At 29.9% G+C, this 25,906-nt stretch overlaps 3 protein-coding genes across 5 annotated transcripts in view; 2 read left to right on the top strand and 1 right to left on the bottom strand.

The window, feature by feature from the left end:
* LOC108904455 (muscle-specific protein 20-like) overlaps positions 1–21,118 on the bottom strand; it is a 29,901-nt gene extending 8,783 nt beyond the window's left edge. Inside the window, exon 1 of the mRNA XM_018707028.1 lies at positions 21,013–21,118. Within this exon, the coding sequence (XP_018562544.1) occupies positions 21,013–21,042 (30 nt within the window). The 5' untranslated portion in view covers positions 21,043–21,118. The remainder of the gene's footprint in view (positions 1–21,012) is intronic.
* On the top strand, positions 126–1,422 carry LOC108904456 (myophilin). Its single transcript, XM_018707029.1, has 3 exons — positions 126–209; positions 730–1,017; positions 1,071–1,422. Exons 1-3 carry the CDS (start codon positions 204–206, stop codon positions 1,284–1,286), a joined length of 510 nt encoding a protein of 169 aa, XP_018562545.1. The 5' UTR covers positions 126–203; the 3' UTR covers positions 1,287–1,422.
* Positions 3,636–20,940, top strand: LOC108904454. Of its 3 annotated transcripts, none has more exons than XM_018707026.1 (5): positions 3,636–3,716; positions 13,476–13,630; positions 16,163–16,391; positions 20,356–20,505; positions 20,564–20,940. In XM_018707026.1, exons 2-5 carry the CDS (start codon positions 13,496–13,498, stop codon positions 20,722–20,724), a joined length of 675 nt encoding a protein of 224 aa, XP_018562542.1. In that variant the 5' UTR covers positions 3,636–3,716; positions 13,476–13,495; the 3' UTR covers positions 20,725–20,940. The 3 variants fall into 3 exon arrangements, with proteins under 3 accessions (XP_018562542.1, XP_018562543.1, XP_018562541.1); XM_018707027.1 differs by lacking the exon at positions 3,636–3,716 and adding an exon at positions 3,764–3,894; XM_018707025.1 differs by lacking the exon at positions 3,636–3,716 and adding an exon at positions 6,435–6,657.
* Positions 21,119–25,906: the final 4,788 nt, after the last annotated feature.

Below are 25,906 nucleotides of genomic sequence, written 5' to 3'. Positions count from 1 at the left end.
CTACACATATTTATTTTCGATATCAAACGCTGGTTCACCCATATACTACAATTCTAGAACTTGAAGACACAAAAATGAATGATGTCGGAAAATAAGTCTATATGCAAACCCGCCCCCGCATCATGCTCTCATAAAGACTAACAGCTGAACAGCGACGCCTCAGTCAGTAACATCGCGACGCCCAGTTCAAACGCTCTACCACAATGTCTGTAAGTTCATATTTGTTTAAAATAAATAACTTCAAATTTAGTTGTTCCTTTAGTTTAGTAAAAGTCATGTAACAACTGTTTTAAATGTTAGAAATGTTAGTTAATAATTTTTTTGGAATGTTTATATCAATTTTTGAATTAGTAACAAACTCCTTGTTTTTTTTTGTATTGTTTATGTTTACGTAGCATATAAATAGCGCAAAATTTTCGCACAAGATTTTCAGATTTGCCCCAAAAAGTTATATAATATTTACAAAACTGGTTCGAGAGAATTAAATTTTCACGTCGGTTTGCATCATTTTAAAAATAGAATGGTTTTCACACGAGATATTTTCAGCCGTGACACGCCGAATTATTTTCGTGTACCACAACATCTGCCCTGATAATTTTAACTTTCGATAAATTATATCCTTCCAACATCAACATCCAACTGACCGCTAATTCCTCGACTAGATCGAATTTCCAGAATATCGTGGGGATATTATCTCGCCTGAAATACTAAAATTTGAAACGCTTCCAGAGACGCAACAAGGACCTCGAAGCCGAAGTCTTAACCTGGATCTTCGGCTGCATTGGCGAGCCAGTTCCCGCTGGGGATTTCGAAGACATCCTCAGGAATGGAGTTGTCCTTTGCAACTTGATGAATAAGCTAGCCCCTGGATCCGTGAAGAAGATCCAGCCCAAAGGAACCAATTTCCAACTCATGGAAAACATCCAGAGGTTCCAAGCCGCCGCTAAGGCCTATGGTCTGCCCCAAGAGGAAATTTTCCAGACCGCCGATCTTTTCGAGAAGAGAAACATCGCCCAAGTACAATTTTTGATATATAGGAGAAATTATTTTATAAACTTTCAATCTTTTAGGTGGCCCTGTCTCTCTTCGCTCTTGGTCGCATAACCCAGAAGCACCCAGAATGGAACGGGCCTCAGCTAGGTCCGAAAATGGCTGAAAAGAACGAAAGAAACTTCACGGAAGAGCAGCTGAGAGCGCATGAAGGCGAATTGAACCTGCAGATGGGGTACAACAAGGGTGCCTCCCAGTCAGGTCATGGTGGCTTCGGCAACACCCGCCACATGTAAACCACCCTTTTTTTCTACACTTCGTGCATATTTATTTATTTTTATAACTTCAATGTATTTATTAGGATAATACTATAGTACCTACGTATGTTATAAAATGTAACTATCTTTGGATTTATTATATGATTTTTTACGAGTTGTGTTTTTATATCAAGTCGATTGATATTGGCAGAGTCCGTATTGACACGGCTTTGGTGTTTATTTTGAGAAGTAACAGCTGGCTACCGAAATAGACTGTAAACAACTAATGTTATATGTACGAAAGGCAAACATTCATTGAAAAAGAGAATAGACATTTCAGATTTGACTAAATTATTGGATATCCTTTAGTGTAACTAACTTTTGCGGGTAAAAAAAAATTAAACTTTACATATCGTTTGAGCTGGAGCTCTCTATTGCAATTTTATATTACGAATATTATAATAGGTACATTTCAGTTATATTTTTTAAACTTTTAGGTAATACAAATAGCAAAATGTGCTAAAACTACTTCATATAAGACCTGAAGACTTAATTGTCGTCTTATGACTAGATTAAAATTTAAAAAATTGATTCTAGCAGAGGAAAATTTGGTAGGAATATAAGCACTTTTTTGTCAGATCTTGCTTGTTCAAAAGAAATGATTATTTACACGTAATTAATATTTATATTGGAAAAATGCCAGATGAAACCAAAGGATCAGACCATTTCACATAACTCAACTTATATTGATATTAATAAAAGTAATTAACTTATTGAAATTTGTTAGTACAGTGTCAATATATCACTTAAAATTTCGTGTTCATAACAAAACATTTTGTAATACGTCACCAAAGAGAAAATATCATTAAATACTACTTGCACAAATATTTCGCCATTAACAACAACGTTTTAAAAATACATATTAGTTAATAATCACTCATGGTTATGTAACATTATTTTTTTTTTAAGCAAAAATTAGTAAGTAATTCATCAAAATGGTTGCTAGTCCAAACCCTCAATAATGAATACTATTCTGGTGACTCCATGGTGAGACATGTTATTGATCAGACGATTTCAAATACAAATGACGAAACCATCTATATATTTGGCAAGGCAAATAGATGAAGGTATCAAAGTAATATAATAGCTATTAATTTGTCAATCGTTCTGGCTTCATTTCGTAAACTGCAATAATTTTGTTATTTCTAGACTATTGCCTCAACCCAATTGTCTGTTTGTTGCATTGTTCAGATAATCTCATCCACTTTTTCTGTTAAAGATAAAACCAGTTATTAATCCTACAAGTTTGAAAATATTTAGAAAAACCTCAAAAACTTTTAACATCAGAAAAAAATAAGCGTAGGAGCTAGTGTTATGTTGTGTCGATAATCAAAATTTATTAGTATGGAACGTTGTTCTGGAGTGAATAAGAAGTTTTCTATGTTAAAAAAAATACTGAGACATATGACGTGACTTTTGTCTCAAAACGGTAACAGGGTTTCCTCCATAAGTGACATACCTAAATAAAAGTAACTCTAAAAATATCAAAGCTACTTGTTTTATTTTTCACGTTTCGTTGGAATTCCTCGAAATAAGTCAAAATAGGAGAACGATGACGTTTTTATTTCAGATTTTGGAAGAAATTAGGTCCTGTCATATCTTATTGTGCTGCAACTTGCTTAGGTGTAAATCTACAAAGCAAATATTGACTATACCGACAAATCTCAAGCTGGAATCTAATAATACTGTGTACCAATTCTATAATTGTATTTATAGTTGCTAAAAAGGTAGTTATATTGTGTAAACTATTATACTGCGTTTATCGACATGGTAATTAGATAAAATCGTAGGTGACTTTATTTTTTGGAAGGAACGATTGAAAATGTGTTCAAAAAAATTGTAAAAGAAATTGAAAACTCTTGTGACTGTCCACCCTGTATAAAAAAGGGAAAATGGAAAAATAGGCTAACGGGTGCCACCTTGTAAATCAAGAACGACGTAATATCCCTCCAATTTTTGCAGTTAGCTAATCATGCCAAGTTTGTTATGGTTTAGCGTCAAGAAATTTAGAGAAAGTTAACCAACCGTCCTTTTTAAGATGTTTTAGTTTATCTTAGAGTGGTTATTTATACGTAAACGTTACGTAACGAGGGAATTTATCCGCTTTGTGTTTTCAACGGGTCAAGTTCGGAAACTGTTGCGGAAATATTACTTTTGCTCAGGTACATGCTGGAAATGTTTTCCGTACGCTCTGAAAATTGCATAATTCACTTTCATAACACAATTTTATGTGTTTTTGTAATACGCATGTGAAATTATCGTTGATTATATGTATGTGGTATGTAATTAGTTTAGATGTTACATATTCGATGTGCAGTCTAATAAATTATTGGTAGTTACCTACTTACTGTGCATACGAGTACTTTATTGAATATCTGCGCCGATAGGTTTGAAAAATACTGTAGACACGTACGTTTTTTTTTAGTATTTTTAATTAACAATAATACAATCAGATCAATGATTTCGAAACAAAAGGTGTCGAAGGTAACATAAAATGTACCGGAGGTAATAAATACAAAGCAACTAGATTTTATTATTCCAGTGCATTTGTTTTCGTCATACAGAACGAGAACTCCAATAAGAACTAGTACGTATTAACTTTTGGTACAGCATATATTTAGTAACCCTTGTATACTAAGGCAGGAAATTTCATAAAATATGATAAATTACTGCAAAATGAAAATTCCTAATAGCACGTAGTAATTAATAAATTGATTATGTAACTTTCTTGAATACATGTAACTCTGTACCAGTTATTATACCATTAGATATATAGGACGCGTATAACATCAATAATTATTGATTATACATAGAGAACATAATTACTTTATTAAAGTTAACATAGATTTGTTTACAAATGTGCTCGAAGCAATTGACAATTTTTTTAGAACACTGTGTAGGAATTATTACTATTATAAAATTTCCTTAGAAATATGTGAACTATTTATATATTTCACTGGTTCAGACAGGCGGTATTTTTCTTGTATTATCTGTAAATTTGCCAAATTTCAATAGTAAAACAGTATTTCGAAATTTTGTCGGTTTTAATTATAGAATTTGAAATAGAAAATGATTACATTATTATCTACTCTATATAAAATAAATATGCAGTTCAAATTAAATTTATACCAAATAAAATTAGGTCCATAATAAGCTCCTAAGGTTCTAATGTCAAAAATTTGCACAACATTTTCAACCCTTTCATACAAAAATTCAACTTGTGTATTTTTCAAAAGCGGAGGATTCATTTTGTAATGGACCAAGACTGCATCTCCTATAATTTTTTACTTCTACACAAGCATGGTAACAGTTTGTACATTTTTCAAGGTTCCCAGAATTAACAATTTAATTTTAGAAGACAAATGTTTGTAATAAAATGAAATGATGAAAATTTGTTTTGAAGCAAATGTATTCTTTAACACAATGCATAAAAATGCATTTTAATTGAATAGGCCATGAAAAGAGTTTTAATTTGAGGCATCGGTCTATACTGCTATACAGGGCGTTTTTGAAAGTAAGATACAAGAACATTGCTACCAAGAAAGCTGTCAGCAATAGGAAAATGGTTAATTAATCAAAACTTGTATAATTTAATGATGATCGGAGAGAAATTCAAAACATATTTGTTAGTTTTTGAGATTTTTTAGAAAATGCAACGTTTTACTGGTTTATTTGAAAAGAAATGTTAGCCATTTTTGCTCCTGTATTTGAATATGGAATTATTGCGACGTTTCGTCTTTCTAGAACCACCATCAAATTGATTTTTTTAAATATTTGTATTTGTTATTAACCTCTGAGTCAATGGGGTACAATATGTTACTATTTAGCGACGGTTTGCACTGAAAAAATCATCACTAGAATTATTTTTCTTCAAAGACAAAAAATCCTGATAATTCTGCATTTTTCAAAAACTAGAAATAAAAAGTTCGATTTCTCTGTTATTATTGTGCTATATTTCTCCAATGTAACTGTCTCTCTACCTATGACAATTTTATATTTAGCCTTATTTTATCCAATTTTAAACACCCTGTAAAACAACAGAAACTATCGATATTAAATTAAAGCTCTTTATGATATAATAAATTTTTGTACCACAAGCGCTTAAAAAAACCCTCCCCGGGAAATAATTTTTCAACAACCACGATTGTTTCATGATCAATTTTGTTTTTGAAAACTAAACAGACAGTTCAGAAGGCCTTGAAAATATGTGGTTTTAAGTAGCGAACCCGAATATGTTTTTATTTTGATTGTTTTTCGAGAAAAATCTTCAGTTTTTCTAACAAAAGAAAAAATTAAGGCCCAACTCCCTTCTGAGTGCTTGATTAAAATGACTTGTTTCTTAAAGTTATTCCCTTCTTCCTATGTTTATTTTGTGTTTTTGCAGTCACAAAAAAGCCCGAAGAAAGAAATAACACAAATGTTAAATGTAAACATAATAAAACATTTTATAAAAATTATTTTTAACAAAAGAAATGGTATCTTTAAAACAAAATACAAAAAATACATTCAATTGAAAGCAGATTTAATCAAGCACTCCGTTAAACCAAGGAAACCAAGACGCCTGTTTCTGGGTTACGATAATAGTAGTTTCTCGGCAAATCCCTTTTCAGTAATTGAAAATTTGAGAAATAAAATTAGTTCTAGAACTAATTTTTATTATTTACAGTGAAAACTTGGTATATTTTATTGCGAACATTGCAGAATCGTGTGCATAGGTTCATTTCGAAAAATTTTAAAAAAAAATTTGTCGATGACAGCACCATCTATCATGAATATAAAAAAAAATGTTTTAGACAAATTCTACGTGGGTACTTTTAGCAGCTGAATCTAAATCTACAATAAAAATAGAGGTTCCTATTTAAGACAGTACAGATAGTACAACAGTAACAACTACAATGCTGCAAAGCTTAGTATGATCTCGATTTATACTTTATACTTATTTATTAAAAAAGGCGATATTTCATAAAAATTACTTATCAATTTTGAAAATTCTGAAGCCTGACTAATTCTGTTCGCAATATTGACCTTTCTAGTTTACAATTTGGGTGGACACGTTTTGGCACGGGGGAAAGGATATCATTATAAGTTTTGGGAAAAACGCGTTCTTTTCAAAGCCCAGTCTTTCACGGTTACAAATGAATATGTCCGCTGTCCGCACGGGTCGATTTGGTTATGTAATAGATAGGCATAGAGCAGAAATGCAAGAGTGAAAGCGATTTGTGAATATGACTCGGATTTCGCTGCTAGTGGCTGATGAAGCCCAGTGAGTGCAACATGGCCGGGAAATTTGTAACCCTTCTCGTCGCCTGTGCCTGTCTGCACCACGTCCTGGGCTTGATAGACAAGCAACGTGAGTATTTTCAGAAAAATTCATCACTAAATCGTAGATATTACATGTTAAAAACTATCTACCCTCTACTTTTTTAATTATGCCTGGCATTTTAGTCTAATAAAATGGAAGAGATGGTTCCAGAAAACTTTTTTGAAAATTTTTTTCTGAAGCAGTAAAACATCGAAATATTTGCAAATAGTAGAAAACTTTAGTTAGAATATAAAGAAATTGTAAAATATTTTTCTCTTTTTAATGGTAAACAACCAAATCTTAAGTATAAATTCATTAAATAGTTACAACAAACATTATTAACATTCTGAAAAACTTTAGCAGTTCAGGATTAATTGTACATCTTTTTAGAAGCAGCAGAGATGTTAACTTAAAAAAATGTGTCGAATATGTTACCTAATGCTTGTTAAAAGTTACTAATAACATGAAAATTATTTATCTTAAACATACTATTTGTGCAAAATACACAATTGCTTATAATTTTCGTCTAAAGTTGACTTATTTGTATCCCACTTAACCATATTTTTACTTTTAGTTAGATAAATAATAATCATTAGTCTCATCATCTCAATTTTTTTTTCAAATTTCAGCACTGTATTTCAAGACTGAAAAGCTACTGGACATTTCTTCATAAAACTTTTTTCTATTTTTCTTTTTCTTTTTCTAAGTATTTCTGAAACACCCTGTATATCCATTTTCGAAGCTACGAACGCGTGTCGAAATATTTCTTCATCAATGAACCGTTCAAGATTTTTAAATCAACATACTAAAAAAAAGTTAGCTATTAGAGTATATTATAACATAGTGAAAGTTTTAGATAATAGTAAATTCTACTACTATAAATATCTGACCTTTTTATTCACTGTATCTGGAATTAAAATTGAATTCAATTTTCCGTTCGTTGGACTCGTAAAATATTGTCATCATTATTCGTTTAGAATAAATGCAGTTATTGTAAATAGGGCAACACAGCAGAATAGCAAATTTCAAGTTTAAGGTTCTACTATACAGGGTGTTGCAATATTCCGTGTAGGTACGTGGTGCTACCTTAGCTTCCTATGATCAAAATAAGCAGCTTCTATATTTTTTTATTTTAAAGATGAAGGATATGTGAAAAATGTTTCCCTTTCTAAAATGGTTGTATTTATAACAGTTTTGGATTAATTATTTATTTTATAATGCATTTTCTTTCAAACTTGAAATAATTACATCATTTCAAAGATAATTTATTTGATAACAGAAATAAAATAATTTTTAATATGATGTTCACTGATAGACTGTTCAACATGACTACATTTTTTGTAAAACGAAAATTCATTCTACCCAAGAAACTAAAATGTACTTTTAACAATATTCCTTGATTTTATAAATTGTGAACAGTATCGCTCTCTATCGCAGTTTCTTTTTGTTTTAAGGTCCCCAAATAAAGGTTTTTAATTTTCACAAAAACAAAAGACTCTACATTTAAGCCGTCTTACTTGTTTGAATGAACTTTCTATTTTCAGAAAACATATTGAAAAATATGATTTGTCTATTCTGAAAGGGAACATTATTTTACTTAAGAACATTTATTTCCATTTCTTGCAACTCTGCTCCCAATTAAACTAGCACGAATTGCACCTTCCAAAATAAAACAAAAGTAATATAAAAACAGTACGTACTGATAGGTCCATGCATCAAAATGTTTTGACAACAATATTTTGAGAAAGTGGGCTGAGCAAACAACAAGTACGCGACAGATTCTTATAATTGTACATTTTATATGCATCTTGTTAAGCTACTACCAATTATAGATTCAGACTTTACCACGCTTATTAACCATGTCAATGTCAGACTTAGAAATCATATACAAGCTGGTTCTATTGACAGAATACAACTGGTGTGGTATCAATATCAGGTTAAAAAGAAAGATTCCATCCTAATTTTATTGTTTTATATAAAAAGCAACACGCTTATCAGTTTTATGCGTCAAAATATAGATGTATAAAAACTGTTCATAAAAATGCTGGTTTATGAACAATAGTTTATAAGCAAAAAATTTTCCATGTTAGACAAAGTGCATATTATTGTATCACATACACTTTATATCCATAAATAAAATATTCTATACATAATTAAAGTATACATTTTTAAAACAAAAAACATGTTTGTAAGTTTCTTTAAAGTAAAGATAAAATTAAAAGAAATACTTTGTTTACATGTGTAAACATTTTTTCTAGATTTAAGTAGTTTGTTCATTTCATTGATGTGACGTTGAAATATAGCATCATTAATGACTGTTTCAGTTAAAATTTATACCACCAAAAACTATTAAAATGGATTTATTTTAGATATTATCTTATCGATACCATTGGTTGTACTTATAAGCCAATATCGGGTCTTGTTGACTAGTGTTAGTTTCCAATACTTTAAAAAATGCATGTCTTCATTTTTGAATAATGATCTACAATAAATATTAATATGTTTAAAATATGCATCGACATAAACTCATTTAATATGAAAATCGTAATTTTTACTTACAATTAGATAATTCTGTATATTACATTTGTTACCTGTCAATCAAAATTTGGAAATGAAAATTTTGTGTTTTTCAAAAGCTTATTTGGTATGTTCATAATCTAAATTTTATTTTGAGTTAAATATTTCGAAACACATTTTTAAACTGAGACTATTGATTATAGGATTTTAAAAGGAACTATGATGTTCAAGATATTCTATTACATGAACCGTTCAAATGGTCATTTTAGATGGAAAAACCGGGGAGTCCTATTAAATTAGAGGGTGGAAATTGGAGATAGGGGTGAAAATGTACCCCTTTCAGTTTTTTAATTGTAGCTCGATAACGAAGCAAAATTTGGCTATAGTTCATAGGAAAAATTATTTAGAGAATTGAATTTTCCATCGAAATGGCTTATTTAAAAAATTTAAAAGAAATATTTTATATAATAATCGTTAATAAACAATTTAAAAAAAGCAAAAAATTAGATTTTTTGATTTTATTTACTTTTTTGACTCTAAGTTGTGAAAATCTTTATTTATTATTAACAAATAAAACTTTTGAAATAATTTTTTATTAAGTAAAGAACCAATTTGTTGTGAAAATAATGAGAATTATAAATACTATTATGTTAAAAACGACGAAAAATCTAAAAAACATTCAAGTTTGACCCGTTATAACCCAGTCAATATTAGTCCAAAAACTTTTTAAAACGCATCATTTTGAAGGGAATATCATCTAGTTTTTTTTGTACAGCAATTTTCTTTACCTACTTCAAAAAAAAAAATTACAGCCAGAAAAAGTAAAAAAAAAATCAAAAAATCTTATTTTTTGCTTTTTAAAAATTGTTTATTAACGAGTTTTTGCATAAAATTTTTCTTTTAAATTTTTTAAATACGCCATTCCGATGGGAGGAAAATCAATTCTCTACAAAATTTTTCCTATGAACTAATACCGAAATTTTGCTTCGTTTTTGTGCTATATTTAAAAATCGACAAAAGTGCATTTTCATCCCTATCTTCAATTTCAACCCTCTAATTTAATAGCACCCCGCGGTTTTTTCATTTTTAATGACCCTTCGAACAAGTCATGTGGTGAAACTCCTTATTTCCTTCCTTTTTTGCAAAAAATGAGAATTAAAACGTAAAGGGTAGACGCGACGAAAATCGAAAAATTTTCTAATAAGTTTGAGAGGTCATATATCAGTCAATTTCATCCAAAAATACTTTACAACCTCTTATTTTGAAGGAAATTTATCTACTTTTTTTCTACGAAGCAATGCCTATACCTATCTTTACTCAAAATAAAACTAGAGGCAAAAAAGTAAAAAAAAATAAAAAAATCGTATTTTTTGCTTTTTTTTAAATTGTTTATTAACGATTTTTTGCATAAAATTTTCCTCTAAAATTTTTTAAATAAGCCGCTTCGATGGGAAATTCAATTCTCTACAAAATTTTTCCTATAAACTATTGTGAAATTTTGCTTCGTTTTCGAGCTACAATTAAAAAACTGAAAGGGGTGCATTTTCACCCCTATCTCCAATTCCCATCCTCTAATTTAATAACACTCCCCGGTTTTTTCATCTAAAATGACCCTATGAACGACTCATGCAATATGTTCCTTTTAACCCTGTTTTTTTGGATATAATCAATAGCCTATTAGTAATAAATAATAATCAACACAAATTTTGTAGACTAGTGTGTACTAACCAGGTTGAGGGATACTGAGCTGCTTCAAAATTTTTTTCGTCGGCTTAGGGTATAAATCTGGAATATATTATCAAAAATTGGGAACTTTATAAATGGAAAAGTTTGCTTCGTGATTTTTTCAATGTTTAATCTCGACATTTTGGATCATATTCTTTATATTCTTTATACTTATGGTTCGTCCTGGTTATCTTTTGTCCTTCTTTATACTGTTCGATAACCTCATATTTTCTTTAGTTACTTAAAAATAATAATAATTTTTGTTTAACTATACTCACTTATTTTATCCTAAAAATTTGGATCATCCTATATCTAGGTAGGTATATGTATTTATAGTGTATTCTGTAATTCTAAATTACTTTAAAAATTTCTTAACTTTTACTTAAATGAGTTGAATGAATTGAATTATTATTGTTTTTTAAAAAAAATTCTGACCAAATAATCCTCGGAAATTTATACAATACTTTTGAAAGTCACTATTTTCACGTAGTTTAAACTTTGTACTAAAAAGTAAATACCAAGTATTCCCTTAATTTATAAAGTGAATAAAGTAAAGTTATAAAGTCTGTTGAACATCTATTTTAAGTTCCTTATTTACATATTCTTGTTAGTTCTGCATGTTGAGTATTTCCAGATACTTTCTATACCTCCCCTACACATACATACGTATCTAAACCTAAATGTATCAGTTTCGATATTACCACAGAATATGTTTACCTACTTTATTTCAAAGCTAATTCAAATAAATTAAAATTATATTTTAAAAATCTTGTGAAACATGCAACATACAAAAACACATACCTGTAGATAAAGAAACCTGGTACCAAAAAACATCGTGTGACTTCATTTGATAGGATTTTTAGAAACATTGTTGAATTTGTTTGAATTAGTTTAATACTTTGAAAATAAAGTAATAATACAAGAGCTAATAACGAAATATATATCATAGAATATTAATGTAACACCAAAACCAAATTTATTTATTACAAGGGCGCACAATTTTTTTTAATTCCATATATCCGCCACTGATTATACAGGGTGTCTCACCGGGAACTGCGTCGATCGATATTTAAGAAATGACCTCTCCGAAAAATTTAAAAATTTGGCAACATGGCAATGTGACTGGGGCAACACAATTAAAATATTTAGAACTCTCCAGCACTTCCGGTTATACCGGAAGTCGACACCAACTTCATTATTTTAAATGGGACCCTATATATTAGTACATTTTCGTATTTTAAGTGAAATTTGAGGGTCACTTTATTAAATATTCCCTATACCTAAGAGTTATATATTTTGAGATATTAATTTTTAAAGAAAAAAATTGACAGATGCAAGGGTTCGCGGAGATGCTAGTAACTCTTTTCAGAAGCGTGATGTCAAGTGGATTTTTGATACTGGTAAAGGGACATTATTGTATACCAACAAATTAAAACATTAAATACCAGGTGTTTTATTTTTGCTATTACATTTTGATAACTTCAAACAGCTATAACTTTGTTAACTTAAATGGAACACCTTATATTTTTTTACTCTGTCGTATGCAGATTGAAATTTCTTTTCTAACCTTATAAGCATTGTTAAGGTTGCCCTTACTACTTTAAGATATATTTGCATTTTCTATTTTTTGGATAGTTTTTCTCGTATCAGACCTGTTGTCAAATTGGCCAGACAGAAACATTCCAAAAATACTTGAAATAACATGACATTTGTCAAATTAGTTGTCAAATTATTGTTGTGTTTTCTTTAAATATTAATATCTCAAATTCTAGGTATAAAGAATATTTAATAAAGTGACCCTCAAATATCACGAAGAATTAGAAAATGCAAAAATATATAGGGTGTCCCATTTAAAATAACGAAGTTGGTGTCGACTTCCGGTATTACCGGAAGTGCTGGATAGTTCTAGATATTTTAGTTATGTTCGCCCCAGGAACGTTACTATGTTTCCTTTCCTAGATATAGATCGACGCAGTTATCGGTGAGACACCCTGTATAGAGTCCCCTATACCCTATACAACCAATGGCATCGATACTATCGACATCAAGGCAACCTATATATAAGTAAGATATGTGCCAAATTTAATTTATAATAATCTCTATTAGTGTAGGCTCCTAGAAATAAGTGCCAAGTACATATTATTTTTTAATCGTCAAAAGCAATAGCTTTTATTTAACATAAATTTGTTCGAAAACACATTTTGTCTAGTATTTTGTAATCTTAACGAGTTACCTATGGATTAAAAAAATATCTAAGTAACATATGCGAATATTTTATGGAATGATTTTTGGTATCCTAGATAGAAAATTCTAGTACTAATTGTTTTTTGCTGACAGGCAACAAAAAATTAAAATTAACAAAAATTATATCTCCTTCAAAACTAAGAAGTCTTCGGAAAAATTATTAAAGTTGTTGCTTTGGATGAGTTAAATATGTGATTAAGATTTTGGCACTTACTTCTGGAACACCCTGTGTATAAAATTATAAACTTTTTATACCGTGGGTGTCTCTAAGCGGAAGCATTTTTTTAAATGGGGATATGAAAAACCCGAATTTAAATCTGATTCACCGTATATGGTATAAATATAACAATTCAAAAATAATACTCCCATTTAATTTTCAGCTGAATATGTAAAGACCTGCATGATTAAAGAACCAAAGGAGATATTTGTAAATTGTTCCACACATGCAGTACAAATTTTATTCAACGAAATTCCGAAAGGGGTCGCTGAAATTGGTCTGGAGAAATTGGATCCCTTGTATGTTCCAATGATCAGTGTAAGTTTTTCAATGGATTACAAATTTCAATTCAGAACTTTTCATCTAACAATTTTAACATCAACTCAATCCGTTCTTCTAAAAACCAATACTGATTTAAATTTTCTAAAAGAACAAGCAGACTTTTAGTTACATTACCGTAATGTAACCAATATTAACTTCTGCGTTAAAAGAAATCAGTGCAATTATATAAAACTAAAAAATGAATCATTCACGCTTAATTTAACACATTTTTTTTGGTTAATGTCACAATTTCATGGGAACTGGGATAATAATCGAACATTTCCTACTTCAATTTCTAATTCATCATTTTAAGAATTGGACAATAGTCCAATTGCTTTCACTAATGCAATAGCATTAGTGAAAGCAATTATTAATAGTTTAATAAAGTATTGTGCTTCATCTATATTTATATTTAAATTGAATTTGGATAAACCTATTTGTAGTTTGCAATATCCTTCACATTCACAATACAGAACAATGTTTGTTCACAATAGGTGTAATAATTCTTACTGATTATACACTGGTTACTTATTACATAAAATAGACAACTGAAAGTAAGACGAATTGAATTAGCTCATACAGTTGCAAATTTTCTCATAGTAATCATTATTCTGTCAATGACAAAAAAACAATGAAAGCAAATATTTAGCCAAGTGCCTAAGTATCTTCATATGCTATAGGTAGCATTAAATATTATAATATTTACATATAATTTTGCATAACTCTTTTTCAAAATGCAGTCCACATTGTAAAAGATGTGGTTAACAACTTTTTTGCAATGCTGATTTGAAATTTCAGTTGAAAACGCAAATAAAAACAGCAACGAAAGTTACGTGTAGCTGTTGAATAAATACTAGAAAATGAAAAAATAAAAAAAATGTTTAATTTCCAAATCAGTATGGTTAGTTATACCTACTATAGTTATTTTGAAACTCCTTACATCTTTTGTAAATTGACTAAATTGAGAAATGAACAATTTTTTCTAAGTTTTGTATAAAAGTTCCCACGCATTGGATAATTATTTATCTGTTAAATTAAATCATAAGTTATATAATATCACACAATGTAGTCTTAAAAAACAAATATTACTGAACGTAAAAAACAGCTTTCTTGATAAAGTACACAAACTTTCATAAATAATTATAGGGTATGCTATAATAACATTGCACGAAAGTATGAAGTTTATGAGTTAAATACATATATGAAAATGTAATTAAATTGAAATTAAAATTATTTACATTTTCAAGCAGATACGTTGTAACGGATATTTTAAGAGCATCCACATCTAAAGAACCTTACATCAAACGATTTGCATAACGCTTAAAATAGACGTCCTGTATATTAAACGCTATTAATTTATAACATTCCTACAGAGCGATACAACATTTGCAAAGATTTAAAAATATAGTTTATATGTTTTAATATAGGTATACGTAGTTATGCTTCATATAATTAAGTGACCTACAATTCGCGCAAAATGTAGTAAAATCTATTATTATTTAGTTCACAGCCAAGTTAATAAATCTTAAATGCTTCATTAACTCAGTCCATGTTGCCACTGCATCATTAGCGTTGACTATAATTAAATTAATTGGAAGAGTGTAAAGTCATAGACAATAAAATGTTTTCTAAAATGAAACATTTTATTGTCCACTACCGTAGACTTCTTATAAGTGCAATATGTAATTAAATATATAATAAGGATAAGGGTTTTTTTAACGTCAAAATTAACCATCTGTCAATCCAATATTTTGAAGAAAATATTATACCAACGTAGTATTTCGTGGTTTTGACCTCCCTAAGTACATCTCTGGGTTATTTTATTCACTAAGTTTACTTTTTCAGTTACATATGTCTATAATTAAGAATATGTAAGCAAGTACGCCTACATTTTGGCAATCAACCAAAAGTTTCTACCCAATTTTATATTTTACATACTTTAACGTTAAACCGATAAACTAAGTTATCGCATTTTTATATTTTATTTAATAAATCAAAAATGTAACTGGCATTGCACGGATTTGATGTTGTCCAATGAAAGTGAAAAATAAATTGAATTTACTGAGATACTATTTCATAACAAATATCCTGACGATAATGAAGCATTTTAGCGTTAATAACAACAAGATATTTATATGTATGAACAACAACACAACAACAACAACAAGGTATTTATATGTATGAACAATGTAAAAAATAAGAAACGATAAAATGAAACTGTTTGAAATTCATTTTTAAATATTATCAAAACTAATTCATATGCAACCAGTAAATCAAGATCTTGTAATATAGGTTGTATTACTCAGAAAAAATATGTGTATGTAACTATTATTGTTTATGTAAAACACAACAAAATAATGCAAAATTTTCACATTTCTATAAAAACTATGTTTTAGTATTGTAAATGTAAATTATGTTTGCAAAAAATTATTTTTCACTGTTTTTACTTTGATTTGAACATTTTATGGTTTATACTTTCACTTGAAACAAATGAGGGGTTAGGGTTACTAATATTTGAATGTTTTTTAGATACTACAAGGAGGGGGTGGTCCAGTAACAGTAAACGCATCCTTATCTAACGTCACGGTACTCGGTTTTGGAAATACCAAGATAGTCCACAACAGTGTCGATCCAAAAACTTTCGATTTCTACACAAAACTGCACCTTCCAAGGCTAAGGATAGACGGCAATTATGACCTTTTTGGTCGAATTTTGGTTATTCCCCTCAAAGGAAGAGGCACCTGTTGGTTTGATGCCAGTAAGTAGGGTGTTCTGTTTTGTTTTGGATTTTTTTTGGGATACCACGCTAGATTATGACAAAATTGATTTTGATTTCATATACCGCTGTTTTTTTCAAATGTTTTCTATAGCTATTGGCTTAGGGTGTTTTAATAAACGTAAATATACTAAAAATACAGCTGCCAATGGAAAATAGAAGGATCACTTAATTCTTGAATTCAGTCCAAGCTTTTATAAACAGCTTTAAGGACAGATTTTTCATAACAGTGATGAAATTTTACTGAAAACAGATATACTGCAGATTGTGTGTTAAATTGACCAGTTGACTTCGTAACAATCTATTTTTGGAACAGTGGAATGCCCAATATTAAAAGCTCTCGCTTTACGCAGTGTGTGTGATCTATTTTAATTTTGTTTATACCATACTTTATCTCTCCAAGATTTTTGAGACTTGATTCCTTAAATGTGGTTACAAAGTTTTAGGTTTTAGGGCATTTGACAGTTTTTTTTACCTTTGTTTTCTTTGAAATGTACTTTTATTTTCTAATTCATTTTTAAAATGAAAACAAAACTAGATTTATAAAATCAACACCTTGATCGACCCTATCGGCACAAGGAATTAGGTACTTACGTCAAATTTCTTTTCTCATTATGGCAAGAATACCCAAAGGAATAAAAAAAATTAAAAACGTGAGACACAGATGTAGAATAAATAAATTTAAAAACAGGAGAGTCCTTAAATTTTCCTGTATTACTGAATAACACAGGCTGAAAAACATTATTTAAGTTGTTTTTTTATTCTGGCGAATGCGCTAATGTGACAATAATAAAAAATCATAAACACTTCACGATTTGACGCTGTTTTAAAAAATAAACTTGAGTCATTCTATGAGTCACTTGAGAAGTTTGTAAAGTGTTTCGCGACTCAACCATTAACTTTATTTTAAGTAACTCAGAATATTGACTTTGTCTGACGCAAGAAATTTGAATACGAACATTTCTTCAAGACAATAAGCAACAATTGTTTTTTGTCGCTTGAAGTTATGTTTAGTATTTCTTTTGATGAACTAATATCTCAATATTCATTTCCAACTTCTTTTTATGCACCGTAATCAATCAAGTGACTTTATTTACTTTTTTTCTAGAATAATCGTAATACTTATTTCAAATTTTTGCATTTGTCTATATAAAAATCATAAGTTTAACTCAAAGTACTATATAGTTTTCAGGAGTCAGTCACCAATTAAGTTTATGAATTTGATAACATAATTAGATATATTTCTCTAATCAGGTTCATGTCTTCAGATCTTGTAAATTTTGTTAACTGGGACTATACATTTTACTGTCAGTTGAATTTTATTTTGTTCTTTTGTTCTTCCAATCATTTTATCAATCAATGCCTTGGCCAACTGCGACAATTGTTTTAACAAAAAATTACAGGGTGGAGGATACATTTTGAGGAACGCGTTTTTCTTGAAAACGATTGAAGTTACATTACATTCTCATATTAAAAAAAATCGTTTAAATATTATTAATTCAAAAGCACCTATCTGACATAGATATTATTAAATAATGTATGCTTTCATAGAAATATCTTATATTCCTGTCACTCTAATATCATCCTTAAAGACCAACACGCAAAATCTCATATTTCTGTATCTTACTTATTGCTTATTTCGACTAACGCCCTTGTAAATGGAAAAGATATATATTTATAAAACAAAATCATATACAAATCACAAAAATTTTAGATTTTTAGAAGAAAAAACCTTCATTTGTATTTTGTAAACATTTTTTTTTAACTTATTTAAACTAGCCTTTAAAATAAACTAAAAAAGAACTTTTAGCTGTAAGACTTTTTTAAATTTTGTCGTTTCTTTTTACATTTTCAACTGTTTTCGAGATATTAACAGTTGAAAATCACTTTCTTAGAATTCTCTGCTTTGATATATGAAAAAAGGATAAAGTTACAAAAAAGTTTATTCGAACTTTTTTCAAATAAACTTGTCTATAGTAATTTTACAAAACAATTCAAATTTAAGTGACAATTTACAAACATTTTTACCGAATGGCACAAAATCTAGATAATATCAGTGGTGTTTGCAAATTTTCCCATAAATTTGATTCATTCTACAAATGATTTCAGACCTTTGAAGAAAAACCTTTGAACAAACACTTATTTAATCCCATCCATTTTTCGTATGTTATGTCCAAAAGTTTCAGAAAAGTAGTTTTCATCTGTTACTGTCTCGACATAGTGAAACATATAAAAAAGCTAGATAAGCGATCTTACAATAAAAAGTCCTTAGGATCAAAACAGGAATATGTTTCTGAAAAAAAAACGTTACAATTCGCTTCTCACTACAGTGATCCCGGAAACGGTAAGAGATACGAAGTAGCTTAAATCGAGGCAAAGTTGCATAATCAGGGGACCAACATTATGCCTTTCGAAAATCAAGGCTAACATGATTAGTTGAATATTTGAAAAAAAAACGAAACTTTGGAAATCCGTTTTTGTTTCATTAAAGCCTTGTTTGAGGTGATATTGAAAAAAAAGAACACTTCCGCATGGCAACTTTTTGCCGTCTATCGAATGGTACAATCAATTTTTATATGTCACGTTTCGTCTCTCCGGGACCATCATCAACTTCATTTTTTTTAATACGACCCTGGAAATTTTATTACAATTTTTGCAAGCATTCATGGCCCCCAATACTGTACTGTCTCAGCACGAACCAGTTTCAAACGTTTTGTCTCGAAAAATTCATCTTCAATGTATTCGTTACAAACTTGTATATATTTTTTTTATTTATGTGTTTATTGAATTATCGTACACTTTAAGTGTCGCTAGACCCTGTGAAATCCACCTAGTTATTTAAATTATTACCATTACACGTTACAATAAGACATTATTAGAGTTTACTAATCATGTTAGCCTTGATTATTTAGAGGCAAAATGTTGGTCCCCTGATTATGCAACTTTGCCCCCTTTTAAGCTACTTCGTATCTCTTACCGTTTCCGAAATCCCTGTAGTGAAAAGCGATTATTTTTATTTTACATTTTAGTGGTACCCACTGAAAATATAATCACGCTTTCAGGATTAACTTCTGTCGTTTTCAAGAAAATCGTATTTCACTCTATACTGCAGCGATTTTTTTCTATTATTTCTTTTTCAAGAAAAAATTCCAACAGATTATTAGTCAAGATGTCACATTTTTTTTGTAGTACTAGTAAACAGTTTTTCAAATAATTAATAACAGATTTTTAAGTAAGCACATATTTTTAAAGTGTTTTTGGCATAACCACAGTTTATCTAAAGTTACCAGGTGTTGTTTGAGCAATTCTTACACAATTTATTACAGGGTGACTTGAACAGTCTTTTATTAGATTTAACTGAATAAAGTTGCATAACATTGGAGAACATTAGCTAAACTATAGTTAGATATACCAAAATAATTCAGAAGTTATCCTCAATTTTTAAATATATTATTTATTATTACACATTGTGTATGCTCTGCTACTACAAAAATTGGTATATTTATTTTTCAGGCACCTTGAGCAAGAATCCTTTAATTTGTCCTTAATAGTATCTGCAAAAAAAGTGGCCATAGTTGGATGTTCTTCTGAACTATAAAATTATTAGAACGTGTTTCTGGCACAGTTTCATTAAAATCTTTTAATAAATAAAACAGTTAATGATTTCAATATTTTTGGTAACATCACATATAAAAACAAGATACTTTTATGAATTGCCGTCGTTTTCCTTGCCATTGAAGTTAACTCTCTATTTATAACTCACAGATCTGTAAATACCCCGAAATATTTTTAGTTTGCCATGTGTTTTCTTTAAAAATGTACCAGCCTAACTTATTGTTATTCTACGGTTTATTTTTAGCTTTAAAAAAATGGCGCATGTGAAAATCTGGACTTCCTCTGTAATGCTAAGCGCGTGACACTAACAGATTCATTAATTTTTTTGTAGAAGACTTGGAAATAATCGTCAAGAGCGACATTATCATGGAGAAACACGACGGTTTCCAGTTTTTCAACGTAACCAAGGTCCACGTAAAGTTCAGCATCGGAGGGTTAAAGCTCCACATGTACAACCTTTTCGACGGCATCAAGGCGTTAGGTAAACATTTACTTAAACCAATAAACAACGCTATAAACGATCTATTTTCGAATTTCAGAGGATTCGACGAACACGTATCTGAACGCGAATTGGCGACCCGTTGCCGAGAGCCTCAGTCCGATTTTATCCAAGACCATAGAAGACATCATGATAGACATCCTGAGGAAGGTGTTCGACAACATTCCCGCCAATTTTTTCCTCGGCGACTTGGACCCTTAACGTCCTAGAAGACTGTCACGTAAATTTAGCAAAATTCGACACGATTTCGTCAACCACAGCTGGCAAACAGTTTAAAGTTAGGACGCGCGGTGATTCACGGAGATGTGGGGACTTTTTCACTGTACACTTTCATATTTTCCTAGCCAAGCGCTTATTATTTACGAAAATTTATGTGTTTTTTTTATATAAATTTTAAATAAAAAACTGCCACAAAAGGTTTTTCTTTCGTTTCGCAAAGTAGGCCTTGGAAAACAAGAGCTTGCTAGAGACACTTTACAGCCTACTCACCTGCCAGAGGGGTCTAGATGGTCCAGGCATTGTGTGAGGATGTGCACTTGATCACTTGAAACTGTCAAAGATCAGGGGAGAGGTTCCCAGGTTAACTACGAATATTTTAGCTTGACTCGTTCTTATAGCGTTCCATTTGCAGTGGCGTCGCACGCTCGACGCCCACTTTCTCCTATCAAACATAAACTGGGATTCCTTAGTCATCCTTCGCGTCGCCTCCTTTGTTTTGATTCATTCCGCGTGTGCGACGGCTTTTGTTTATGGGATCTAGTAAGTAACCAAGTATTTTTCTTTAGAAGGGCAATTAATCCACGTGTTTTTCTTTTTGCAACTTTACACAAGTATTTACTTATAGCTGTTTTACATTGACAATTTATTGATGAATAAATTGACGAAGTTCTTCATGAATTAATTCACGAATTTATTGGTAAACAGTGTGGTTTTACACTGCTACAGACTTTGTCAAGTTACATTATAAATAAAAATTTAATTTGTATGTGTTTTTGTATTAATTATATTATTATTTTGAATATGTAGCACACAAAAAAAGTCCAAACCCAAGAGATTCACACATCATTTCTGAAAGATTTCGATGCGCCGCATGAACACAATCCTGTAGTAAAAATTCATGACTTACCAATTATTTACATATTCCAATAACATAACATCATTACTGATCTGAGGCTAGAAATCTGTTGGGTTGGTACTTCCGAACTTCACGAAGAAATTGACGAAAATTAGAACATGCTCTAATTCGTCAAGAACTTGATGAATAAATTGATGAAGTTATTTGACAGCCGATTTGGTGCATTACACTTGTCCAATTTCTTGATGAAGCGACTTCATCAATTAATTGTTAATGTAAAACAGCTTTTAGAAATTCAATATTAATATTTTCCATTTTCCATACTTAATTTTTCGTAACTCGACAAAAAATCTTTATGATGGTACTAACATATTTCAAAAATCTTTTCTGAAAAACACAAATACAAATTAAAAGGCAGCAAGGCAGCTGTAATAAATATGATTCATTATGTTGCAATCGTAAAATAGAAAATATAAATACTATAGTTTATAACAATATGCAATAAATTTAGTGTATTATTTTAAAATATGAAGTTATCGATGCGCATCGACATAAACACCATAAAATAAAATATGCATTGTTGTATATACTATAGTATTTTATTTTCTTGGCTCTGATAGCTCTTATTTCGGCATTAAATTATTTTGCAGATAAACTATACCAAGTGAAAGAAGAAAAAGGTTTGTAAGAAAACTGTTTTGTTTTGTTGTATTTAATTGAAGGGTTAAATCCAATTCAAATAAAAATATCTTTTAGAAATAATTGTTTTTACGTGTTCATCTTTGTCAGAAGTGATGAAAGAACAACAAAAGTACAAAATGCTTCTTTGAATGGTTACATTATAAATAAAAATTTTAATTCGTATGTGTTTTTGTATTAATTATATTATTATTTTGAATATGTAGCACACAAAAAAAAGTCCAAACCCAAGAGATTCACACATCATTTCTGAAAGATTTCGATGCGCCGCATGAACACAATCCTGTAGTAAAAATTCATGACTTACCAATGAATTTCGGTAAAAAGTGAAATTTTTGGGTAAAAACTAGCCCAAATATGGATCAAATATATCATTGTCATAGTATTTTGGGAGGCATTAGTAAAATTTACCAACGTCCTCGATAGTTCTCAGAAAATCCATATTTGGGCTAGTTTTCATCCAAATAGTGGATTTTCTGAGAAATATCGATGTTATGGGTAAATTTTACTAATGGCATCGTCTTCAACCCTTCGAAATACTATGAAAATGATGTATTTGGACAAAATTAACGAAAAAATCAATTTTGACCCATATTTGGGACAGTTTTCACACAAGTAGTGGATTTTTTGAGAAATATCGAGGTCATAAATTTTACTCATTCCATCGTGTTCAGCGCCTCAAAATACTACGAAAATTATATATTTGATTCATATTTGGCTCAGTTTTCACCCAAAAATTTCGCTTTTCTCCGAAATCCATCGGGAAGTCATGAATTTTGACTACAGGATTGTGTTCAACGCATCGAATTCCTTCGGAAATGATATGTGGGTCTCTTGGGTGGGTTTTTTGTGCTTGTTATCTATTACTATCTGTTTACTAGATATTGCAAGTGTTATTCAATGCTAGTTGAGGCATGTAATCCATAAAGTTGTAACAAAGTAAAGAATACGATAACTAATAACATAATGCATGTAAGGTATTTAAAAAAAATAGATGCTCTTATCCAGAAAATAATGATTTTAGTATTAATACTCTTGCTAGCTTTTTTTACATGTATACTGCTATACTTAATGATTAACTAATTTGTTATATTTTTAAATATTCATTACATTTATCTGCCTTTTGGCAATGTCTGGAAATTTAACGAGTTGTGTTGATGGAAATGTCAGATTTTAACGCTGTTATAAATTTTGCGTGGTGATATATTAAGAGAAGAAAAGAATACAAATTTTTCATCGAGAATTAAAGGATTTGATGACACGTTTATTTTTAGAGATTTTAGGCCTATATTCTGAAAACAGACACTGTATCTACATCTCATAATTTGTTTTTCACTAATATGATTTATTTATTCGTCCGTTTATTTATTTGTTTAGTCCTGCTGAACGGGATAACTATAAATATAAAAAAGTAGCAAAATAGTACCTATAGAAATAAAAAAAGTTGTATATAGGTACATATACTAAAAAAAAATTGAAAAAAACTTTTTTTTTTATTTCTTTTTACAATAGTTTAAATTTTTTGATGAAGAAAATATGGATTATTACTAAAATAACATTTTCAAAAAATGAATAAAAAGTGAAAAATTGCTTGTTATATTGATTTTTAGCAAAAACGACAGATTTAAACATTCCGGGCACTACTAAAAAAACACAGCGCTTTGGAACTATCAGGGTTCCTTTAGGACACTTTGAGGTTAAAAAGTTAGTCAATATCCTTAGTTTATGCATTATTTGCAAAGTTATGCCAAGTTATTCAAATATCCTTAATTATGCAATTTTTTGCCTTTTTCCAGTCAACATTTGCACCTCTTGTAGTGAATACTTTGTAGTTTTCAAAACTTGGTAGGTATTTTCTGTAGGTACGTTCATTATTTCCCGAGTAATTAATTGATTGCCAAAGTCAAAAATTACATTTGCTTTCATCGACGATAACTCAAATTGAAGAGAATTAAATTATCTAAAATAACTTTACAGTGAAATTACCAAAAAATTTCCATAAACCTTTTCAAAGACAAGCAAAAATTTGGACAAATTTTTTTCGTTGGTTTTCTTATGGTTACTCAAAAACTTTAAACTCCAGATTCGAAAACTAGAAACTTTCCTTTTTTTATTCTCTTTCCTTTTTTTTGTTCTCTTTACGACCATTTTCCTCTGAGTTACAGCTCTTTGAAAATTTGGGATTTTTTTTAATATCCCTCAATTTTTGCGACTAGTGTATATTACACCTTTTCTTAAGTGAAAATTTATTCAGCCCACATCAGAGCAACAAACATTTACTTCTTTCAGTCTTAGATCTTTCATTTTCATTTTGCTTCTACCAGGGGCGTATCCAGAGATGTACCATGGGGGGTTACTTGATGTCTAAAAAAAAGAAAATAAAAAGAGAAAATTTTTTAATCTTTATTCATTTATATTACTAAAAAAGAGGTTATGCAGTTAAGGAAACTAAGAAGTTTTTAAACAGAAAAATGTTAATCTTATTAATTTAATCTTGGATTTGGTCAGTTCATAGAGGAAATTTTCGAAACATCTGGGAGGCGATCGTTCCCATAGCTCCACCATTTGATCCGAGCATCTTCTACCTCTAAAAAATCCATATAAATACATGTTGTTCCATTCATTTTTCTTCTTTACTTTCGTGTTAAATCGACTAGTTTTATTAACATTTTTTCAGTGGGTTTGTTCGAAGTAGTACTCCTTTCACTGAAAACCGAAATACGCGACCTTCACTGAAGCCGCTGAAACTAATTAAAACCCAGTCATACTAAAAATATGAAGTGTTTACGTTGCATCCAGTCACAGGTGTAAAAATAAACAAGAGACGAGCTGGTACATATTCAACCCCTCTTCATTGTTTACCTATTTTTATTCCATTCCAAAATGCAGACATCAGCCGTATTCCTCGACAGGATATGTTTATGCCATTCTATTTTAGCTTTATGTATAATTTTGAACGTATGTTCCAGATATCTTTGCGCGGGCATAATGGTATATATCTACGTCATATTCTTTACGGTTGATTTACATTTCAGGACAGTGGCGGAGTACTGAGATCAGCTGAAAAATTGCTGAAATCCTCCGTTAATAAATTTGGAAACACTTCCATTGACGTTTATTTGGTACTGGTAACTTGTATTGTGAGTTTTACTCATTCGATTAGGTACTACCAAGAGCTGGCAACACGCTCCTAACGTTAAAAATGTTTGAATCTACGATGAAGATGTTAGTAATAAAGCAATTAATTCTATTTCGGTCAAATCTTTCATTTGTACCAAAAGTTCCTTGTAAACAAAGTTAAGTGACGAATCGTTTGGTGATTTTGGCAAGTATTCATTTGTATTCTATGACGTCAGACGTGAGCATTATTATATCCTCTATAAGAATTGTAATTAAGAAAACCTTGTTAACATGGACTCTTGTTTTATTTACACCAGAAGTGTAATCGTTTCAGTTTATTTTTTTGCATTCTTACGCATTTATTAAAACAACCATCTAAGAAAAACATCTCTTTTAAGAAATATAATTAAAAATAAGTTAATTCTCGTTATTTGAAAACCATTTTTTAAACAAATTAAGATGTTCTGGCCAGTACTACCACTAATCATT

Source organism: Anoplophora glabripennis, unplaced genomic scaffold (genome assembly GCF_000390285.2).
Source record: "Anoplophora glabripennis isolate ALB-LARVAE unplaced genomic scaffold, Agla_2.0 scaffold133, whole genome shotgun sequence".
Classification (NCBI taxonomy): domain Eukaryota; kingdom Metazoa; phylum Arthropoda; class Insecta; order Coleoptera; family Cerambycidae; genus Anoplophora; species Anoplophora glabripennis.
Note: the sequence above shows the minus strand (reverse complement) of the source record. Positions and strands in the feature narration are given on the sequence as shown.